The following is a 19,895-nucleotide window of genomic DNA, read 5'->3' as shown; positions in this document are numbered from 1 at the left end:
ATGCACGGACCAAATCGTCGGATCGGAAGGATTTGGGAGAGGGGATTGAGAGGGGCAGTGCAGATGGCCGCCGCCCTTTTTTCTGTAACTACCAATGGTGGGGGAGGAGAGGGCTGGCGCGTTTGCATATAAGTCACAGTGCAGCGCCTACACGTGCAACGCCTAGCGGCTAGGCGCTGCACATTACAGGTGCAGCGCCTAGCTCGGAGGCGTTGCACTGCTGGGTGCGGGCTGCCACGGTGGACACTGGTGCAACGCCCCGGAGCTAGACGCTGCACCGTAGGGTGTGGCGCCGGCGTGGCAGGCGCTACACAAAAGGATCAGGGGTGTGAAATAGTTACGGAACCAGTTCATTCTGTGATTTGATTTCGATTATAGGTCAAATTTGTCAAATTTGCCGCCTCCGACCAGCCGGCAAGCCCTGCCTGCCGGTCCGACCGACGTGACAAGACAAAACACGTCGCCTGCCCTGCCACGATCGACGCTGAAAGCAAGCAGGGCGGCGCATCTCCGCATGCATGCATGCATGAGGCGTACGACACGACATGCACGACGCTTTGGCCGGCCCTAACGTACACGGGATCGCCCAGGGACAAAACACTGCACTCTGTGATTCCCGTCACACACCACGATGCAGGATTTCTCTCCATCCTCTTGCCCGTGCCAAAGAACGAAATCAAACCACACAATTAATAATAACCAATAATAATGGAACTACAGGACTCACGTATCAGCTAACGATCATTTCTCCCGAGCACAAGGAAGCTCTTCAGTACAGTTGAAGAAACCACTCAGCCTACAAAGACTACACACATCCATTCACGTACCGCTCCCTAACCTCCCCCACTCCCTAATACTACCGCAGCAGGATGAAGCCATGATGCGTCCCTGAGAAAAAAAAAAGGACCAGATGAGAGCACGGTACGACTCGATATTCAGGGGTTTGCAAGAAAAGTGGCCTTAGAGAGAGGCTCACCTGGTCACCGGTTTCTCATTTTTCATATTCGAGAGACTCCACCAGTACATAGACAGGCTTCCCGTTGAGCTTGTAAAAATCCTGCATGGGACCGAGCTGCTGTCTCAGTGACCAGATTCAAGCAACAATCTTTTACAAGCTACGTAGTAGGATAATTCGCTAATTCAGATACACCCAATGGAAAGCTTTTCAAGCAACTGCAGTGACTGGTGTAAGATTGACAGCGAATACTAAAGAATGGTTCCTGATGCTTCTTTCACATTGTCCTCACACATTTGATGCCACATGATCTCTATCCGCTATCTAGTAAGGTGCATCACTTATTCTGCAACATGAGCACCACAGGATGCACCATTTTTTTATTAAAAAAAAAAGAGGAATGCCCCCGGCTAAATAATGTAGTGTGATGCAAGTCCCCATTCCTTGACCAATCCTGGTATTATTTATTCATGACAGTGCAATTGCACAAGCTAGTAAGCAGCACAGCCCCGTTTTGTGAGGAATATACCGAGTATATGTTTTGAAGAGGAGGAAAAGGGAAAAGAGATGCCCCATTCCCAAGTTGTTTTACTCAAGCCTATGGATAACCAGCTGGTAACACTCATACGACTATCTCAGCTGTGATTGTGAGGAATAGACATGGTCGGTCATGTTTGTTCATGGCCGCCTTTTGTGGAAACAAACCATTGACGCCACTGTCTGAAGCTACATGGCGCCAACAGGCTATATGAAGTGTGCAGAGCAGATAGTGTCTGAGCAAACTAGTAAAGGTGCACAGGCCAAGAACTACGCGATTCAAGTGGTCAAATCCGGTGACAGTGTAATTTAGGCTTCAGACAGAGCAGTAAACGGATGAGAATTGGTAACAAATACTACGAGTTGTGAGAGCGAAGAAGCAGAAATATAATACGTATGTGTATATATCAGATTCAGACGCCATTCGACACTTTGGATAGTATATCTGATTCATGTGTAGAAAGACGAAATACCTTAAATTTAGGGAGCCCAATGAGACAAGCACACTCAACGACATCAGCTCCAGCACGTTCTGGAAATCAAACTGTTCGGTCAGAAAAAGTATTCAAAAAACACCTATCTACTTTTTACTAGTGCAAGATAAAATTCATCTAGAAAAGTATCCAAAAGGCAGCATAGCGTTCTAGAAACAAGGTTGTGCAAAATACTATTTAAAAAGACGCATGCTTAATGGCATGACAGCGTCAGAGTAAGTGCAGACAAGGAAAGGTGCAGCTGAAAAGATAGTATAGCATTCTGGGCGAGTACTTGATTCTGTGATTGAAGCCTCCAAAACATGTAGTGTCAACATCAAATCATGCTTGCACATCAATTTGTACCAGGACATATCTTCAAACAAGATTCTCTCCGGAGAGATCTTGCCAAGATATAAAGCATGTCCCATTACGGAAGATTTCATACTAATTAATATATATAACTAGGCCAGTATCGGTTATCACCAAGCTGTGTGGAGGCCTGCCATCCGTACATGCGAATCCAATTAGTCTATTACTACATTCCAGGGATTATTTAAGCTGTTTCTGACAGTGTTGATGCCGTTGTGGATTTGAATAATTAGGGTGGTAAAAGATGTGCAGGGTGTGGTACAGTTTCAAGACAAGTGATACTCCACTTGATAAGATACTTGAATCTGATGCTAAGCAACTACCGGTCTGCCATGCCATGCACTGGTGCCTTCTGCAAATGTGTCAAGGGCTAACAAATCGAGAATTGACTGATCAACTGTTACCCCGGTCAGTGAATAATGGGCTTTGAATCTGAAGTTGCACAAGTAACAGACAACTAAATAAAATGGCATCCATACGAATTACCCAAGCAAATAGTGATCAAATGCAAGGTATTCTGTCTGGATTCCTTACCAAATTCACAGTTATCCCCTTTGTCCATTAATATAAGACGTTTTTTAGACGGACCATAAGTCCAAAAAAGGTCTTATATTAATGAACAGAGGCTGTACTATTTAGTCGCATTTGGTTTGAAATTACCATGCAAGTACAGGTCAAGACCGCAGGGGATGCATAATATTATACTTCCTCCGTTTTTATTTATTCCGCATATTAGGTTTTACCTAAGTCAAACTTTATAGTGTTTGACCAAGTTTATAGGCAATAACATAAATTTCATAATAATGAATACATATGATATGAAAATATATTCAGACTCCAATGATATTGATTTACTATTATGGATGTCAATATTTTCTATACAAACTTGATCAAAGTAAATGAAATGGCGGGAGTAAGGTTTGCGATACTTACCCATAAGATTTATAGCAGCACAAAGTGTCCCGCCAGTTGCAACCAGATCATCAACGATCAAAACACGCTCGCGGGGTTCGATAGCACCAACATGCATCTCCAGACAATCAGTTCCGTATTCGAGAACATAGGTCTCAGAAATCACCTCACCTTTCATGTTCGTAAAAGAAAATGTTAGCGCATCCGTGTGCTGGAAAAATACTTCAGTTTTATATTATTTTTTTGCGGTTTGGAAAAAAACTTTAAATTGACCACACAATATCTTGCCTAAACCCTGCCACCAACCTCTAGTTTTCTTTTTCTGTCTTTAGTGTCTGTAATAATTTGGTGTTCGCCCGGTTTTCCTCAAATTAACCGGGCAACTCTTTTCTTCTTATATGAAAATATGAAATGGCAGAGCAGAGCTCCTGCCCATGCCTCAGCAAGCATTTAAAAAAAAGTAATAGAACATGTGCTGGAAACTGCAAAGGGAGATGGTACTGAATGTCTGCAAATTTCTTCAGGTTTCATCATGCGCTGCTGCATAAAGGGGCTGACAACTTTTTGTGTGTGTGTGTGTGTGTGTAAAGTTTATTTACTTCCAGATTACCAGTTTTACTTGCGGCTTTACTTGCTCGCACGAGAAAAAGATGGAAACAAATTTACTCGACTAGGTCGTTATCGCACAGCTGAATAGACAAATGGCAACAGGTTCCAGAGCATGGCAATTATGCAGAAAGGAACCTTTTTGAGGGGAGCTCACCTGGGAGTTTCTTAGGCTTACGCAACGGAATGAACTTGGCACCGATGGCTAGTGCAATCGCGGGGCCAAATATAAATCCTCTCGCCTCAATCCCTGAAGGATGGAAACAAACAAGTCAGAAGAATGCTCCTACGCTTCGGCTAACACATCTAAAATAATCTTTACTAGAGTACTATAGCATTCTAGTATCAGTATAATAAGATGATGACACACAACATAATAACTCCATTTAGATTTAGTCGAGAATAAGATACTCTAGTCTAGTCTAGTAAAGAAAAGAGGAGGAGAGGTTATGAGGAAACATAATGGAAAATCCAGGACCAGCAAGGAATCGCAGAAGCAAAGCAGACAGAGGATCCAACAAAGGAACAAAGCAAAATCTGAGAAGCAGTACTTTCCCGTGAAAACGACGGCAGATTGGCCACATGCATGACCTCAGAGCAAACGGGGTGCTACAGGCGCCTATCCGTCCGTCCGGTGTACCGCGGCGACCCACCGTCCGATCCCCGGCAGACACGGCCGCGGCCGTCGGACCACGGGGGACCTTGAGACCTGGTCCCCTCGCTGGCCGCGAGATCTGCCCGTGCCAGGGCTTCTACATGCGCCCCGGATACGCTATTGAATGCGGCAGATCCCCTCCGACTCGTCACGGCCCACGGGCTTTGAAAAAAAGGAGAGAAGCGCGACCGCGTCATGTGCCAAACATTCTGGCTCGCACGCACGCACTCTGCGAGGCCGGGTCGGGTCTGTCGACGCATACATTCCTCTAGTCTAGTTCTAAACAACGCCATGAAAAGAAAAAAAGAGCCGCCTTGTTCTGACCTGATAATATACTTGGCGAGCAGCTCACCTGCCGATTCCTCAGAGAGAGAGAAAATGGAGCTTTTGAGCACGCCCCGACGAGAGATCGACCATATGGCCATGGCATTATCAATATCTTAGCATAAAAGACCATAACCCCCACATGCACAACGTACCAGACGCCCGACTTTCCGTTTTGGTAGGCAGCCCTCGACCCGTGACCGGAAACGGCCGACGCAGCACCGTTTTACCACCACGCCACCATTACCAACCGTGACCGCCAGAACTCCTACTCACATGCACAGTAGTACTAGCGATTTGGTAGTGGCACAACACACAGTGGCACATCTTCTACTAAGATGAAGGGTGTGGCAAAGCTTAGTTAGCAGGAACTGGCGTGGGACTATTATTGTGGCTGCTATATGATATTGTCCTCCCGAGAAAAGGCGAAGGACGGGTGAGTAGAGTGATGCGAAAAAGCGCACCCGGGCGACGACAAGCATGGGGGAGCAAAAGGACCACGGGAGATCTCCCCCAAAGATATTACGGAATGGATGGAATCTCACAACACTACACTACGCTGCCAACAGCTCAGCCCAGCCCTCCTTCTCTACCACCCTCTGCCTCTTCTTTGCCTTCAAAGGACGGGACGAAGACGGAGCGGGAGCTAGACAAAGTACTAGCACGTACATGCATGGGGGAATTACTACTAAGGAGGGACGGGTGGGTTACCGGCGACGGCGGCGATGCCCATGCCGCGGTAGCGCTCCACGAACATGTCCACGGCGTCCTTGAACACCCCGGGCCGCAGCAGGAGCGTCGTGATGTCGTTGAACATGATGCCTGCGATGCGACCCAACAAGCAAGTTTTATGTCGGTCGTGCGCTGCGCTGCTGGATGGATCAAGAGTCAAGACCAAGAGAGGGGAGGACCTACCTTGCTTGGGGAAGTGCGGGACGACGCGGATGGCGTCGGAGATGCCCTGCAGGCGAGGGTCGGCGGGCGCCACCACGGCGTCGTCGGCCTTGACGTCCGGCATGGCCAAAACGGCTGTGGCGTGGCCGTTCTCCTTGGCCTTGCCGTTGCCGTTGCCGGCCTCCATCACGGCGTCGCAATTGGCCTCCTCGCCCATGCCCACTCACTCTCCTCTGCACTCTGAGGCTGCGCTGGAGCTGGAGTGTGGAGCTCAACAAGTGAGTTAATGTTGCTTGCTGACGGGTGTGGCGTGCCGGTGCGGTGTATATATAGCAGGGAAAAGGAAACGGAGGAGAAGAGAGGGGGGTTGCGGTTGCGGGGGCGTTCCTTCCTTCATTATGACGACGAGTCATCCTTGGACTCGGAAACAAGCAGGCAGCGGACCACGGGGTCCTGTTCACAACGCATAGCCTGTGACCCTCCCGCGTAGGAGTAGACCCTGTCTATAGCCTACCCACTGCCTACCTGTACTACGTGACAATGTGTGTGCCTGCCTGTGTGGGCGCGCGCGCGCCGCGTCGCTTTCCCGACCTACGGCCTCCGCCTCTCTCTCTAGAGTTTTCTTCCTTCTATTGGTGAGCAGTAGGTAGCCGTTTCGCAGAAATGGAACAGGTGGAGGGAGGAGTTACTGCACTTGGCACCGGCGCCGATTCCCACAGGCGCGCGCACCATCCTTTGCTCTGCTTTTCACCCTTTCGTGTTTCGTCGCTCGGCCTCGGCATGGCACCACGTCCAAACACGCGCCCGGAGCGGAGCGGATCCGATGCCGGTGCCGGTGCCGGTGCCGCTGCATGCCCTGCCGCGCGCAGGATCAGCAGTGGGCAGCGGTACGGCGCCAGTTATGTCACCTTTATTTCGTCCAGGTATTCGGTGTACCGTGCCGCGAGCCCGTACCCTTGCTGCTGCTGCCCTGTGTGCAGTGTGCTCAGCCTCGACCTCTTCGCTCTCTTGGATCGCTCATGAATTCATCGGTGTTGATTATGCGTTGTTGATGTTCTTGTGGAAAATTGGCGTGAATGGCAAAATCTCAAGAGGATATTATCTTGAACATAAAATTGGGGAAAATCATAGTCACATCAGGAAAGTTGTAAGAGCAACTCCAATGGGGCGACCCAAACGGACGGCGATTTCGTCCGCTTTTTGTCCGTTTGGGTCGGCCGCCCGCCCGGCGTCCGGCCTCTTTTAGATTTGGGTCGGCAGGGCGCCCAGTGCGCCGACCGATTTTATGTCTGCGCGCAATTTTAGAAAAAGGCCCACGACCATAGATCATGCCAGCGGCCATGTCGCCGCCCTGGTTTTGGTGCTCCAGCGCGCGGGAAAAAATCGGCCTAGCGCGCACTGGTTTTGGCGCGCCGCGTCCGGCGCGCGTTATAAGAAGGCGTTCCCTCCACACACTGTCCGCCGCCCACTCGCCTCGCCGCCTCTGCACCACCATGTCGATGGGCCGCCTGGGCGCTTCGGATTTTCACGGAGTCCGCGAGCGCCGCTCCGGCGACTTCTCCTCCGAAATCTGGTTTGGCGAAAAACGCCTCAGTCTCGGCACCTTTGACACCGCAGAGGAGGCGGCCCGCGCGTACGACGCGGCGGCGTGGCGCCTCCGGCGGCCTTGTCGGGAGATGAATTATCCCGACGTGTCGACGAGCCAACAGGCGCAAGATCTCGCGCCTCTCCCGCGGCTTTTCACCAACGAGGATCGTCGTGACAACCGGAGGCGGCAGCGTCGACTCGCCATCGCCGAGATGGACGAGGAAGCCATGGCAGTGTGGCGCGAACGCTTCCCGCAGGACATCGTCAATGAGCGCCAGTTCTACAAGCAACTGAGGACGGAGAGAGAGGCGAGGAAGACGGAGCGAGCCGCCTATCGGGAGGACAAGCGTGCGCGGAAGAAAGCCGCTCAATTGAACATGAAGCTAGGAGAATCGTCGGTCCTGGGACTTCGAGGATGAGCGGCATGCCGACGCCCTACATTCAGACGTCGGAGGAGGACATTACCGAGTCGGAGTCGGAAAACGACGAGTAGTTGATCTTTTCTTTTAACAGTCTATGCTATGAACTATCTATGTATCCTTATACTATCCGGCCACCCCGGTGAGTAGTTCATCTTTTCTTTTAACAGTTGATCCTTGGTACTATCTTTTTATACTATCTATGTTCAACTGACCGGCGGCGTCGGCGACGAAGGAGGCGGGCGAGAGTGCGTTGTTGGATGGGGAGAAGGCAATGTGCGGGCTTCTGCTACCTCTTGAGCACTGCGTTGGTTTTCCCTTGAAGAGGAAAGGGTGATGCAGTAAAGCAGCGTAAGTATTTCCCTCAGTTTTTGAGAACCAAGGTATCAATCCAGTAGGAGGCCACGCACGAGTCCCTCGCACCTACACAAACAAATAAAATCCTCGCAACCAACGCAATAAAGGGGTTGTCAATCCCTTCACGGTCACTTACGAAAGTGAGATCTGATAGATATGATAAGATAATATTTTTGATATTTTTATAATAAAGATGCAAAGTAAAATAAAAGGCAATAAAAATAGCTAAGTGTTGGAAGATTAATATGATGGAAAATAGACCCGGGGGCCATAGGTTTCACTAGTGGCTTCTCTCGAGAGCATAAGTATTACGGTAGGTAAACAAATTATTGTTGAGCAATTGACAGAATTGAGCATAGTTATGAGAATATCTAGGTATGATCATGTATATAGGCATCACATCCGCGACAAGTAGACCGACTCCTGCCTGCATCTACTACTATTACTCCACACATCGACCACTATCCAGCATGCATCTAGAGTATTAAGTTCAAAATAACAGAGTAACGCTTTAAGTAAGATGACATGATGGAGAGGGATAAACTCATGTAATATGATATAAACCCCATCTTGTTATCCTCGATGGCAACAATACAATATGTGCCTTGCTGCCCCTACTATTACTGGAAAAGGACACCGCAAGATTGAACCCAAAGCTAAGCACTTCTCCCATTGCAAGAAAGATCAATCTAGTAGGCCAAACCAAACTGATAATTCGAAGAGAATTGCAAAGATAACCAATCATACATAAAAGAATTCAAAGAAGATTCAAATATTGTTCATAGATAAACTTGATCATAAACCCACAATTCATCGGTCTCAACAAACACATCGCAAAAGAAGATTACATCGAATAGATCTCCATAAGAGAGGGGGAGAACATTGTATTGAGATCCAAAAAGAGAGAAGAAGCCATCTAGCTAATAACTATGGACCCAAAGGTCTGAGGTAAACTACTCACACATCATCGGAGAGGCTATGGTGTTGATGTAGAAGCCCTCCGTGATCGATGCCCCCTCCGGCGGAGCTACGGAAAAGGCCCCAAGATGGGATCTCACGGCTACAGAAGGTTGCGGCGGTGGAATTAGGTTTTTGGCTCCGTATCTGGTAGTTTGGGGGTACGTAGGTATATATAGGAGGAAGAAGTACGTCGGTGGAGCAACGTGGGCCCCACAAGGATGGAGGGCGCGCCCAGGGGGTAGGCGCACCCCCCTACCTCGTGCCTTCCTGGTTGATGTCTTGACGTAGGGTCCAAGTCCTCTGGATCACGTTCGTTCCAAAAATCACGTTCCCGAAGGTTTCATTCTGTTTGGACTCCGTTTGATATTCTTTTTCTGCGAAACTCTGAAATAGGCAAAAAAAACAACTATTCTGGGACGGGCCTCCGGTTAATAGGTTAGTCCCAAAAATAATATAAAAGTGTATAATAAAGCCCAATATTGTCCAACACATAATATAATATAGCATGGAGCAATAAAAAATTATAGATACGTTGGAGACGTATCAAGCATCCCCAAGCTTAATTCCTCCTCGTCCTCGAGTAGGTAAATGATAAAACAGAATTTTTGATGTGGAATGCTATTTAGCATAATTTCAATGTAATTCTTCTTATTGTGGCACGAATGTTCAGATTTAATATGATTCAAGATAAAAGTTTAATGTTGACATAAAAACAATAATACTTCAAGCATGCTAACCAAGCAATTATGTCTTATCAAAATAACATAGCCAAAGCAAGTTATCCCTACAAAATCATATAGTCTGGCTATGCTCCATCTTCCGCACACAAAATATTCACATCATGTACAACCCCGGTTTTAGCCAAGCAATTGGTTCATACTTTTTAACGCGCTTCAGCCTTTTCAACTTTTACGCAATACATGAGCGCAAGCCATGGATATAGCACTATGGTGGAAATAGGTATAATGGTAGGGGTTATATGGGAAGACAAAAAAGGAGAAAGTCTCACATCAACGAGGCTAATCAACGGGCTATGGAGATGCCCATCAATTGGTGTCAATGCAAGGAGTAGGGATTGCCATGCAACAGATGCACTAGAGCTATAAGTGTATGAAAGCTCAAACAAAAGAAACTAAGTGGGTGCGCATCCAACTTGCTTGCTCACGAAGACCTCGGGCATTTGAGGAAGCCCATCATTGGAATATACAAGCCAAGTTCTATAATGAAATTTCCCACTAGTATATGAAAGGACAAAACGAGAGACTCTCTATCATGAAGATCACGGTGCTACTTTGAAGCACAAGTGTGGTAAAAGGATAGTAACATTGTCCCTTCTCTCTTTTTCTCTCATTTTTTTTTAATTTTGGGCCTTTTCTCTTTTTTATGGCCTCTTTTTTTTTAGTCCGGAGTCTCATCCCGACTTGTGGGGGAATCATAGTCTCCATCATCCTTTCCTCACTTGGGACAATGCTCTAATAATGATGATCATCACACTTTTATTTACTTACAACTCATGAATTACAACTCAATACTTAGAACAAAATATCACTCTATGTGGATGCCTCCGGCGGTGTACCGGGATATGCAATGAATCAAGAGCGACATGTATGAAAGAATTATGAATGGTGGCTTTGCCACAAATACAATGTCAACTACATGATCATGCAAAGCAATATGACAATGATGGAGCGTGTCATGATAAACGAAACGATGGAAAGTTGCATGGCAATATATCTCGGAATGGCTATGGAAATGCCATAATAGGTAGGTATGGTGGCTGTTTTGAGGAAGATATAAGGAGGTTTATGTGTGATAGAGCGTATCATATCACGGGGTTTGGATGCACCGGCGAAGTTTGCACCAACTCTCAAGGTGAGAAAGGTCAATGCACGGTACCGAAGAGGCTAGAAAATTGCGGAAAGGTAAGTGTGCGTATAATCCATGGACTCACATTAGTCATAAAGAACTCATATACTTATTGCAAAAATTTATTAGCCCTCGAAGCAAAGTACTACTACGCATGCTCCTAGGGGAAGGGTTGGTAGGAGTTAACCATCGCGCGATCCCGACCGCCACACAAAGGATGACAATCAATAAATACCTCATGCTCCGACTTCGTTACATAACGGTTCACCATACGTGCATGCTACGGGAATCACAAACTCCAACACAAGTATTTTTCAATTCCACAATTACTCAACTAGCACAAGTATGATATTACCACCTTTATATCTCAAAACAATTATCAAGCATCAAATTTCTCATGATATTATAATTAAAGCAAATTGCCATGATATTTTAAGACTCTCAAAATAATATAAGTGAAGCATGAGAGATCAATAGTTTCTTTAAAACAAATCCACCGCCGTGCTCTAAAAGATATAAGTGAAGCACTAGAGTATTCTAACAATTTCCGAATCATGTGTGTCTCTCTTAAAAGGTGTGTACAGCAAGGATGATTGTGGCAAACTAACAAACAAAGACTCAAATAATACAAGACGCTCCAAGCAAAACACATATCATGTGGTGAATAAAAATATAGCTCCAAGTAAAGTTACCGATGGAAGTAGACGAAAGAAGGGATGCCTTCCGGGGCATCCCCAAGCTTTGGATTTTAGGTGTCCTTAGATTATCTTGGGGTGCCATGGGCATCCCCAAGCTTAGGCTCTTGCCACTCCTTATTCCATAATCCATCAAATCTTTTACCCAAAACTTGAAAACTTCACAACACAAAACTTAACAGAAAATCTCGTGAGCTCCGTTAGCGAAAGAAAACAAAACACCACTTCAAGGTACTGTAATGAACTCATTCTTTATTTATATTGGTGTTAAACATACTGTATTCCAACTTCTCTATGGTTTATAAACTATTTTACTAGCCATAGATTCATCAAAATAAGCAAACAACACACGAAAAACAGAATCTATCAAAAACAGAACAGTCTGTAGTAATGTGTAACTAACGCAAACTTCTGGAACTCAAAAGATTCAGAAAAAATAGGAAGGCCTAGACAATTTGTTTATTGATTAGCAGCAATTGGAATCAATATTTTATCACGTTCTGGTGATTTTTAACAATTATTTTCGTGAACAGAAAGTTTCTGGAATTTTCAGCAAGATCAAATAATTATCATCCAAGAAGATCCTATAGGTTAAACTTGGCACAAACACTAATTAAAACATAAAAACAAATCTAACCAGAGGCTAGATCAAACATTTATTCCTAAACAAAAGCAAAAGGTAAAAAAACTAAAATAAAATTGGGTTGCCTCCCAACAAGCGCTATCGTTTAACGCCCCTAGCTAGGCATAATAGCAAGGATAGATCTAGGTATTGCCATCTTTAGTTGGCAATTCTTTAATGAAACATATATCTCCCTTAGAAGTTTCGTATTTTTTATTAATTATCAAACTTCTAGGAGCAAAATTGAAAAGTTCATTTGTAGCAAATGGTTCCTTAATGATAGCAAAAAGATTGGGATGAATACTTATAGATTTGAGATCCGCAGTTTCCTTGCTAGGGGATTCACCCTTATTTTTAGGAACATACATAAGCTTGGCGATTTTAGTTGGAGGACTTGGAGTATTCTTTACAGAAGAAAAAGCGGTTCCCAAGTTGGTAATGATACCCTCGATTCTAGTGGAATCCTGATTTATTCTTTCATTAACTGTGGGTTCCTTCTCCTTAATATTTTTCAAAGTGACTCCTACTTTAGATCCATATTGGGTAATTTGGTTGTGGATCCTTTTATCCAAATTTTCAATTAACTCTACGATAGCAACTTTATTTTCAATAATTTCAAGTCTTTCCATTACATGCTCCAAAGTTAACATAGTTCCATTAACCAAAAGAGGGGGTGAGCCAAACAAATCTATCATAGCATTATAAGAATCAAAAGTATGGCTACCCAAGAAATTCCCTCCGGTAATGGTATCAAAGATATATCTGTACCAAGGAGTAGCGCCTACATAAAAATTGTGGAGAAGAACGGAAGTAGATTGCTTCCTGGTAGATCTATTTTGAGCATTGCAAATTCTATACCAAGCGTCTTTTAGATTTTCTCCTTCCCTTTGCTTAAAATTAAGAACTTCATTTTCGGGAGACAACGGAGAAGATAGGGGACTAGCCATAACGACAAGCAAGCAATCCAACACACGAGCAAATAAGAAGCAAGCAAAAAAGAGGCGAACGGAAAAGAGAGGGCGAATAAAACGGCAAGGGTGAAGTGGGGGAGAGGAAAACGAGAGGCAAATGGCAAATAATGTAATGCGGGAGCTAAGGGTTTGTGATGGGTACTTGGTATGTTGACTTTTGCGTAGACTCCCCGGCAACGGCGCCAGAAATGGCTCGTTGTCGGGAGTCCAAATCTTGACTTGACCTTGCGTAAGCCTCCCCGGCAACGGCGCCAGAAATTCTTCTTGCTACCTCTTGAGCACTGCGTTGGTTTTCCCTTGAAGAGGAAAGGGTGATGCAGTAAAGCAGCGTAAGTATTTCCCTCAGTTTTTGAGAACCAAGGTATCAATCGAGTAGGAGGCCACGCACGAGTCCCTCACACCTACACAAACGATCATTATGCTAAGCTAACGGATGGGTCTTGTCCATCACATCATTCTCTAATGATGTGATCCCGTTCATCAAATGACAACACATGTCTATGGTCAGGAAACTTAACCATCTTTGATTTACGAGCTAGTCAAGTAGATGCATACTAGGGATACTCAGTTTTGTCTATGTATTCATACATGTACTAAGTTTCCGTTAATATAATTCTAGCATGAATAATAAACATTTATCATGATATAAGGAAATATAAATAAGACCTTTATTATTGCCTCTAGGGCATATTTCCTCCAGTCTCCCACTTGCACTAGAGTCCATAATCTAGATTACATAGTAATGATTCTAACACCCATGGAGTCTTGGTGCTTATCATGTTTTGTTCGTGGAAGAGGCTTAGTCAACGGGTCTGCAACATTCATATCCGTATGTATTTTGCAAATCTCTATGTCTGCCTCCTTGACTTGACCGCAGATGGAATTGAAGCGTCTCTTGATGTGTTTGGTTCTCTTGTGAAATCTGGATTCCTTCGCCAAGGCAATTGCTCCATTATTGTCACAAAAGATTTTCATTGGACCCAATGCACTAGGTATTACACCTAGATCGGATATGAACTCCTTCATCCAGACTCATTCATTTGCTGCTTCCGAAGTAGCTATGTACTCCGCTTCACACGTAGATCCCCCCATGACGCTCTGCTTGGAACTGCACCAACTGACAGCTCCACCATTCAATATAAACACGTATCTGGTTTGCGACTTAGAGTCATCCGGATCAGTGTCAAAGCTTGCATCGATGTAACCATTTACGACCAGCTCTTTGTCATCTCCATAAACGAGAAACATATCCTTAGTCCTTTTCAAGTATTTCAGGATGTTCTTGACCGATGTCTAGTGATCCACTCCTGGATTACTTTGGTACCTCCCTGCTAAACTTATAGCAAGGCACACATCAGGTCTGGTACACAGCATTGCATACATGATAGAACCTATGGCTGAGGCATAGGGAATGACTTTCATTTTCTCTCTATCTTCTGCAGTGGTCGGGCATTGAGTCTGACTCAACTTCACACCTTGTAACACAGGCAAGAACCCTTTCTTTGACTGATCCATTTTGAACTTCTTCAAAACTTTATCAATGTATGTGCTTTGTGAAAGTACAATTAAGCGTCTTGATCTATCTCTATAGATCTTGACGCCCAATATATAAGCAGCTTCACCAAGGTCTTTCATTGAAAAATTCTTATTCAAGTATCCTTTTATGCTATCCAGAAATTCTGTATTATTTCCAATCAACAATATGTCATCCACATATAATATTAGAAATGCTACAGAGCTCCCACTCACTTTCTTGTAAATACAGGCTTCTCGAAAAGTCTGTATAAAACCATATGCTTTGATCACACTATCAAAGCGTATATTCCAACTCCGAGAGGCTTGCACCAGTCCATAAATGGATCACTGGAGCTTTCACACTTTGTTAGCACCTTTAGGATCGACAAAACCTTCTGGTTGCATCATATACAACTCTTCTTTAATATATCCATTAAGGAATGCAGTTTTTACATCCATTTGCCAAATTTCATAATCACAAAATGCGACAATTGCTAACATGATTCAGACAGACTTAAGCATCGCTACGGGTGAGAAGGTCTCATAGTCAACTCCTTGAACTAGTCGAAAACCTTTCGCAACAAGTCGAGCTTTGTAGACAGTAACATTACCGTCAACGTCAGTCTTCTTCTTGAAGATTCATTTAGTTTCTATGGCTTGCCGATCATCGGGCAAGTCAACCAAAGTCCATACTTTGTTCTCATACATGGATCCCATCTCAGATTTCATGGCCTCAAGCCATTTCGCGGAGTCTAGGCTCATCATCGCTTCCCCATAGTTCGTAGGTTCGTCATGGTCTAGTAACATGACTTCCAGAGCAGGATTACTGTACCACTCTGGTGCGGAACGTACTCTGGTTGACCTACGAGGTTTGGTAGTAACTTGATCTGAAGTTTCATGATCATCATCATTAACTTCCTCACTAATTGGTGTAGGAATCACTGGAACTGATTTCTGTGATGAACTACTTTCCAATTCGGGAGAAGGTACAATTACCTCATCAAGTTCTACTTTCCTCCCACTCACTTCTTTCGAGAGAAACTCCTTCTCTAGAAAGGATCCATTCTTAGCAACGAATATCTTGCCTTCGGATCTGTGATAGAAGGTGTACCCAACAGTTTCCTTTGGGTATCCTATGAAGACACATTTCTCGGATTTGGGTTCAAGCTTATCAGGTTGAAGCTTTTTCACATAAGCATTGGAGCCCCAAACTTTAAGAAATGACAGCTTAGGTTTCTTGCCAAACCACAGTTCATATGGTGTCGTCTCAACGGATTTAGATGGTGCCCTATTTAGCATGAATGCAGCCGTCTCTAAAGCATAACCCCAAAACGATAGTGGTAAATCGGTAAGAGACATCATAGATCGCACCATATCTAATAAAGTACGGTTACGACGTTCGGACACACCATTACGCTATGGTGTTCCAGGTGGCATGAGTTCCGAAACTATTCCACATTGTTTCAAATGAAGACCAAACTCATAACTCAAATATTCAACTCCATAATAAGATCGTAGAAACTTCATTTTCTTGTTACGATGATTTTCCACTCACTCTGAAATTCTTTGAACTTTTCAAATGTTCCAGACTTATGTTTCATTAAGCAGATATACCCATATCTGCTCAAATCATCTGTGAAGGTCAGAAAATAACGATACCCGTCGCGAGCCTCAACACTCATCGGACCGCATACATCAGTATGTACTATTTCCAATAAGTCAGTTGCTCGCTCCATTGTTCCGGAGAACGGAGTCTTAGTCATCTTGCCCATAAGGCATGGTTCGCAAGCATCAAGTGATTCCAAAAGCCCATCAGCATGGAGTTTCTTCATGCGCTTTACACCAATATGACCTAAACGACAGTGCCACAAATAAGTTGCACTATCATTATTAACTTTGCATCTTTTGGCTTCAATATTATGAATATGTGTATCACTACAATCGAGATTCAACAAAAATAGACCACTCATCAAGGGTGCATGACCATAAAAGATATTATTCATATAAATAGAACAACCATTATTCTCTGATTTAAATGAATAACCGTCTCACATCAAACAAGATCCAGATATAATGTTCATGCTCAACGCTGGCACCAAATAACAATTATTTAGGTCTAAAACTAATCCTGAAGGTAGATGTAGAGGTAGCGTGTCGACGGCGATCACATCGACTTTGGAACCATGTCCCACGTGCATCGTCACCTCGTCCTTAGCCAATCTTCGTTTAATCCGTAGCCCCTGTTTCGAGTTGCAAATGTGAGCAACAGAACCAGTATCAAATACCCAGACGCTACTATGAGCATTAGTAAGGTACAAATCAATAACATGTATATCAAATATACATTTCACTTTGCCATCCTTCTTATCCGCCAAATACTTGGGGCAGTTCCGCTTCCATTGACCAGTCCCTTTGCAGTAGAAGCACTCAGTTTCAGGCTTAGGTCGAGACTTGGGCTTCTTCCCTTGAGCAGCAACTTGCTTGCTGTTCTTCTTGAAGTTCCCCTTCTTTCCCTTGCCCTTTTTCTTGAAACTAGTGGTCTTGTTAACCATCAACACTTGATGCTCCTTCTTGATTTCTACCTCCGCGGCCTTTAGCATCGCGAAGAGCTCGGGAATAGTCTTCTCCATCCCTTGCATATTATAGTTCATCACGAAGCCTTTATACCTTGGTGGCAGTGATTCAAGAATGCTGTCAATGACACTATCATCAGGAAGATTAACTCCTAGCCGAGTCAAGTGGTTATGATACCCAGACATTTTGAGTATATGTTCACTGACAGAACTATTCTCCTCCATCTTGCAGCTACAGAACTTGTTGGAGACTTCATATCTCTCAACTCGGGCATTTGCTTGAAATATTAACTTTAACTCCTGGAACATCTCATATGCTCCATGACGTTCAAAACGTCTTTGAAGTCCCGATTCTAAGCCGTAAAGCATGACACACTGAACTATCGAGTAGTCATCAGCTTTGCTCTGCCAGACGTTCATAACTCCGCAGTTGCTCCTGCAGCGGGTCTTGCACCTAGCGGTGCTTCCAGGACGTAATTCTTCTATGAAGCAATGAGGATAATCCTCAAATTACGGACCCAGTCCGTGTAGTTGCTACCATCATCTTTCAACTTAGCTTTCTCTAGGAACGCATTAAAATTCAAGGGAACGGTAGCACGGGCCATTGATCTACAACAACATAGATATGCAAAAAACTATCAGGTACTAAGTTCATGATAAATTAAAGTTCAATTAATCATATTACTTAAGAACTCCCACTTAGATAGACATCCCTCTAGTCATCTCACTGATCACGTAATCCATATCAACTAAACCATGTCCGATCATCACGTGAGATGGAGTAGTTTTCAATGGTGAACATCTCTATGTTGATAATATCTATTAAATGATTCACGTTCGACCTTTCGGTCTCAGTGTTCTGAGGCAATATCTGCATATGCTAGGCTCGTCAAGTTTAACCCGAGTATTCTGCACGTGCAAAACTGGCTTGCACCCGTTGTCTGTGAACGTAGAGCTTATCACACCCGATCATCACGTGGTGTCTCGGCACGAGGAACTGTAGCAACGGTGCATACTCAGGGATAACACTTATACCTTGAAATTTAGTGAGGGATCATCTTATAATGCTACCGCCGTACTAAGCAAAAGGAGATGCATAAAGGATAAACATCACATGCAACCAAAATATGTGACATGATATGGCCATCATCATTTTGTGCCTTTGATCTCCATCTCCAAAGCACCGTCATGATCTCCATCGTCACCGGCTTGACACCTTGATCTCCATCGTAGCATCGTTGTCGCCTCGCCAACTATTGCTTCTACGACTATCGCTACCGCTTAGTGATAAAGTAAAGCAATTACATGGCGATTGCATTTCATACAATAAAGCGGCAACCATAAGGCTCCTGCCAGTTGCCGATAAATTTTACAAAACATGATCATGTCATACAACAATTTATATCTCATCACGTCTTGACCATATCATATCACAACATGCCCTGCAAAAACAAGTTAGACGTCCTCTACTTTGTTGTTGCAAGTTTACGTGGCGGCTACAGACTTCTAGCAAGAACCGTTCTTACCTATGCATCAAAACCACAACGATTTTTCGTCAAGTGTGCTGTTTTAACCTTCAACAAGGACCGGGCGTAGTCAAACTCGATTCAACTAAAGTTGGAGAAACAGACACCCGCCAGCCACCTGTGTGCGAAGGACGTCGGTAGAACCAGTCTCATGAACGCGGTCCTGTAATGTTGGTCCGAGCCACTTCATCCAAAAATACCGCCGAATCAAAGTAAGACGTTGGTGGTAAGCAGTATGACTATTGTCGCTCACAACTCATTGTGTTCTACTCGTGCATATCATCTACGCATAGACCTGGCTCTGGTACCACTGTTGGGGAACGTAGCATGCAATTTCAAAAAAAATTCCTACGATCACGCAAGATCTATCTAGGAGATGCATAGCAACGAGACAGGGAGAGAGTGTCCACGTACCCCCGTAGACCAAAAGCAGAGGCGTTATGTTAACGCGGTTGATGTAGTTGAACGTCTTCACGATCCAACCGATCCAAGTACCGAACGTACGGCACCTCCGTGTTCAGCACACGTTCGGCTCGATGACGTCCCTCAAACTCTTGATCCAGTAGAGGGTCGAGGGAGAGTTCCGTCAGCATGATGGCGTGGTGATGGTGATGGTGACGTGATCCGCGCAGGGCTTTGCCTAAGCACTACGACGCTATGACCGGAGGGGTAAACTGTGGAGGGGGCACTGCACACGGCTAAGAGAAATCTTTGTGTGCCTTTTGTTGGGAATCGTAGCATAATTTTAAAATTTTCCTACGCTCACCAAGATGCATCTATGGAGTATACTAGCAACGAGGGGAAAGGAGTGCATCTGCATACCCTTGTAGATCGCGAGCGGAAGCGTTCCAATGAACGTGGCTGACGGAGTCATACTCGCCGTGATTCAAATCACCGATGACCGAGTGCCGAACGGACGGCACCTCCACGTTCAACACACGTACGGTGCAGAAACGTCTCCTCCTTCTTGATCCAGCAAGGGGGAAGGAGAGGTTGATGGAGATCCAGCAGCACGACGGCGTGGTGGTGGATGTAGCGGGATGTCGGCAGGGCTTCGCCGAGCTTCTACGAGAGGG

At 44.8% G+C, this 19,895-nt stretch overlaps 1 protein-coding gene across 2 annotated transcripts; it reads right to left on the bottom strand.

The window, feature by feature from the left end:
* Window positions 1–673: 673 nt before the first annotated feature.
* On the bottom strand, window positions 674–6,065 carry LOC123144817 (adenine phosphoribosyltransferase 2). Of its 2 annotated transcripts, XM_044564060.1 has the most exons (7): window positions 5,750–6,065; window positions 5,546–5,656; window positions 4,013–4,105; window positions 3,271–3,420; window positions 1,966–2,024; window positions 977–1,057; window positions 674–888 (listed from the first exon to the last, which is right to left on the bottom strand). In XM_044564060.1, the coding sequence occupies exons 1-6, from the start codon at window positions 5,943–5,945 to the stop codon at window positions 992–994; spliced, it is 675 nt and encodes a 224-aa protein (XP_044419995.1). In that variant the 5' UTR covers window positions 5,946–6,065; the 3' UTR covers window positions 674–888; window positions 977–991. The 2 variants fall into 2 exon arrangements, with proteins under 2 accessions (XP_044419995.1, XP_044419996.1); XM_044564061.1 differs by lacking the exon at window positions 4,013–4,105 and having other exon boundaries at window positions 5,750–6,056.
* Window positions 6,066–19,895: the final 13,830 nt, after the last annotated feature.

Source organism: Triticum aestivum, chromosome 6D, assembly GCF_018294505.1.
Source record: "Triticum aestivum cultivar Chinese Spring chromosome 6D, IWGSC CS RefSeq v2.1, whole genome shotgun sequence".
In the NCBI taxonomy this organism is placed as follows: Eukaryota; Viridiplantae; Streptophyta; class Magnoliopsida; order Poales; family Poaceae; genus Triticum; species Triticum aestivum.
Note: the sequence above shows the minus strand (reverse complement) of the source record. Positions and strands in the feature narration are given on the sequence as shown.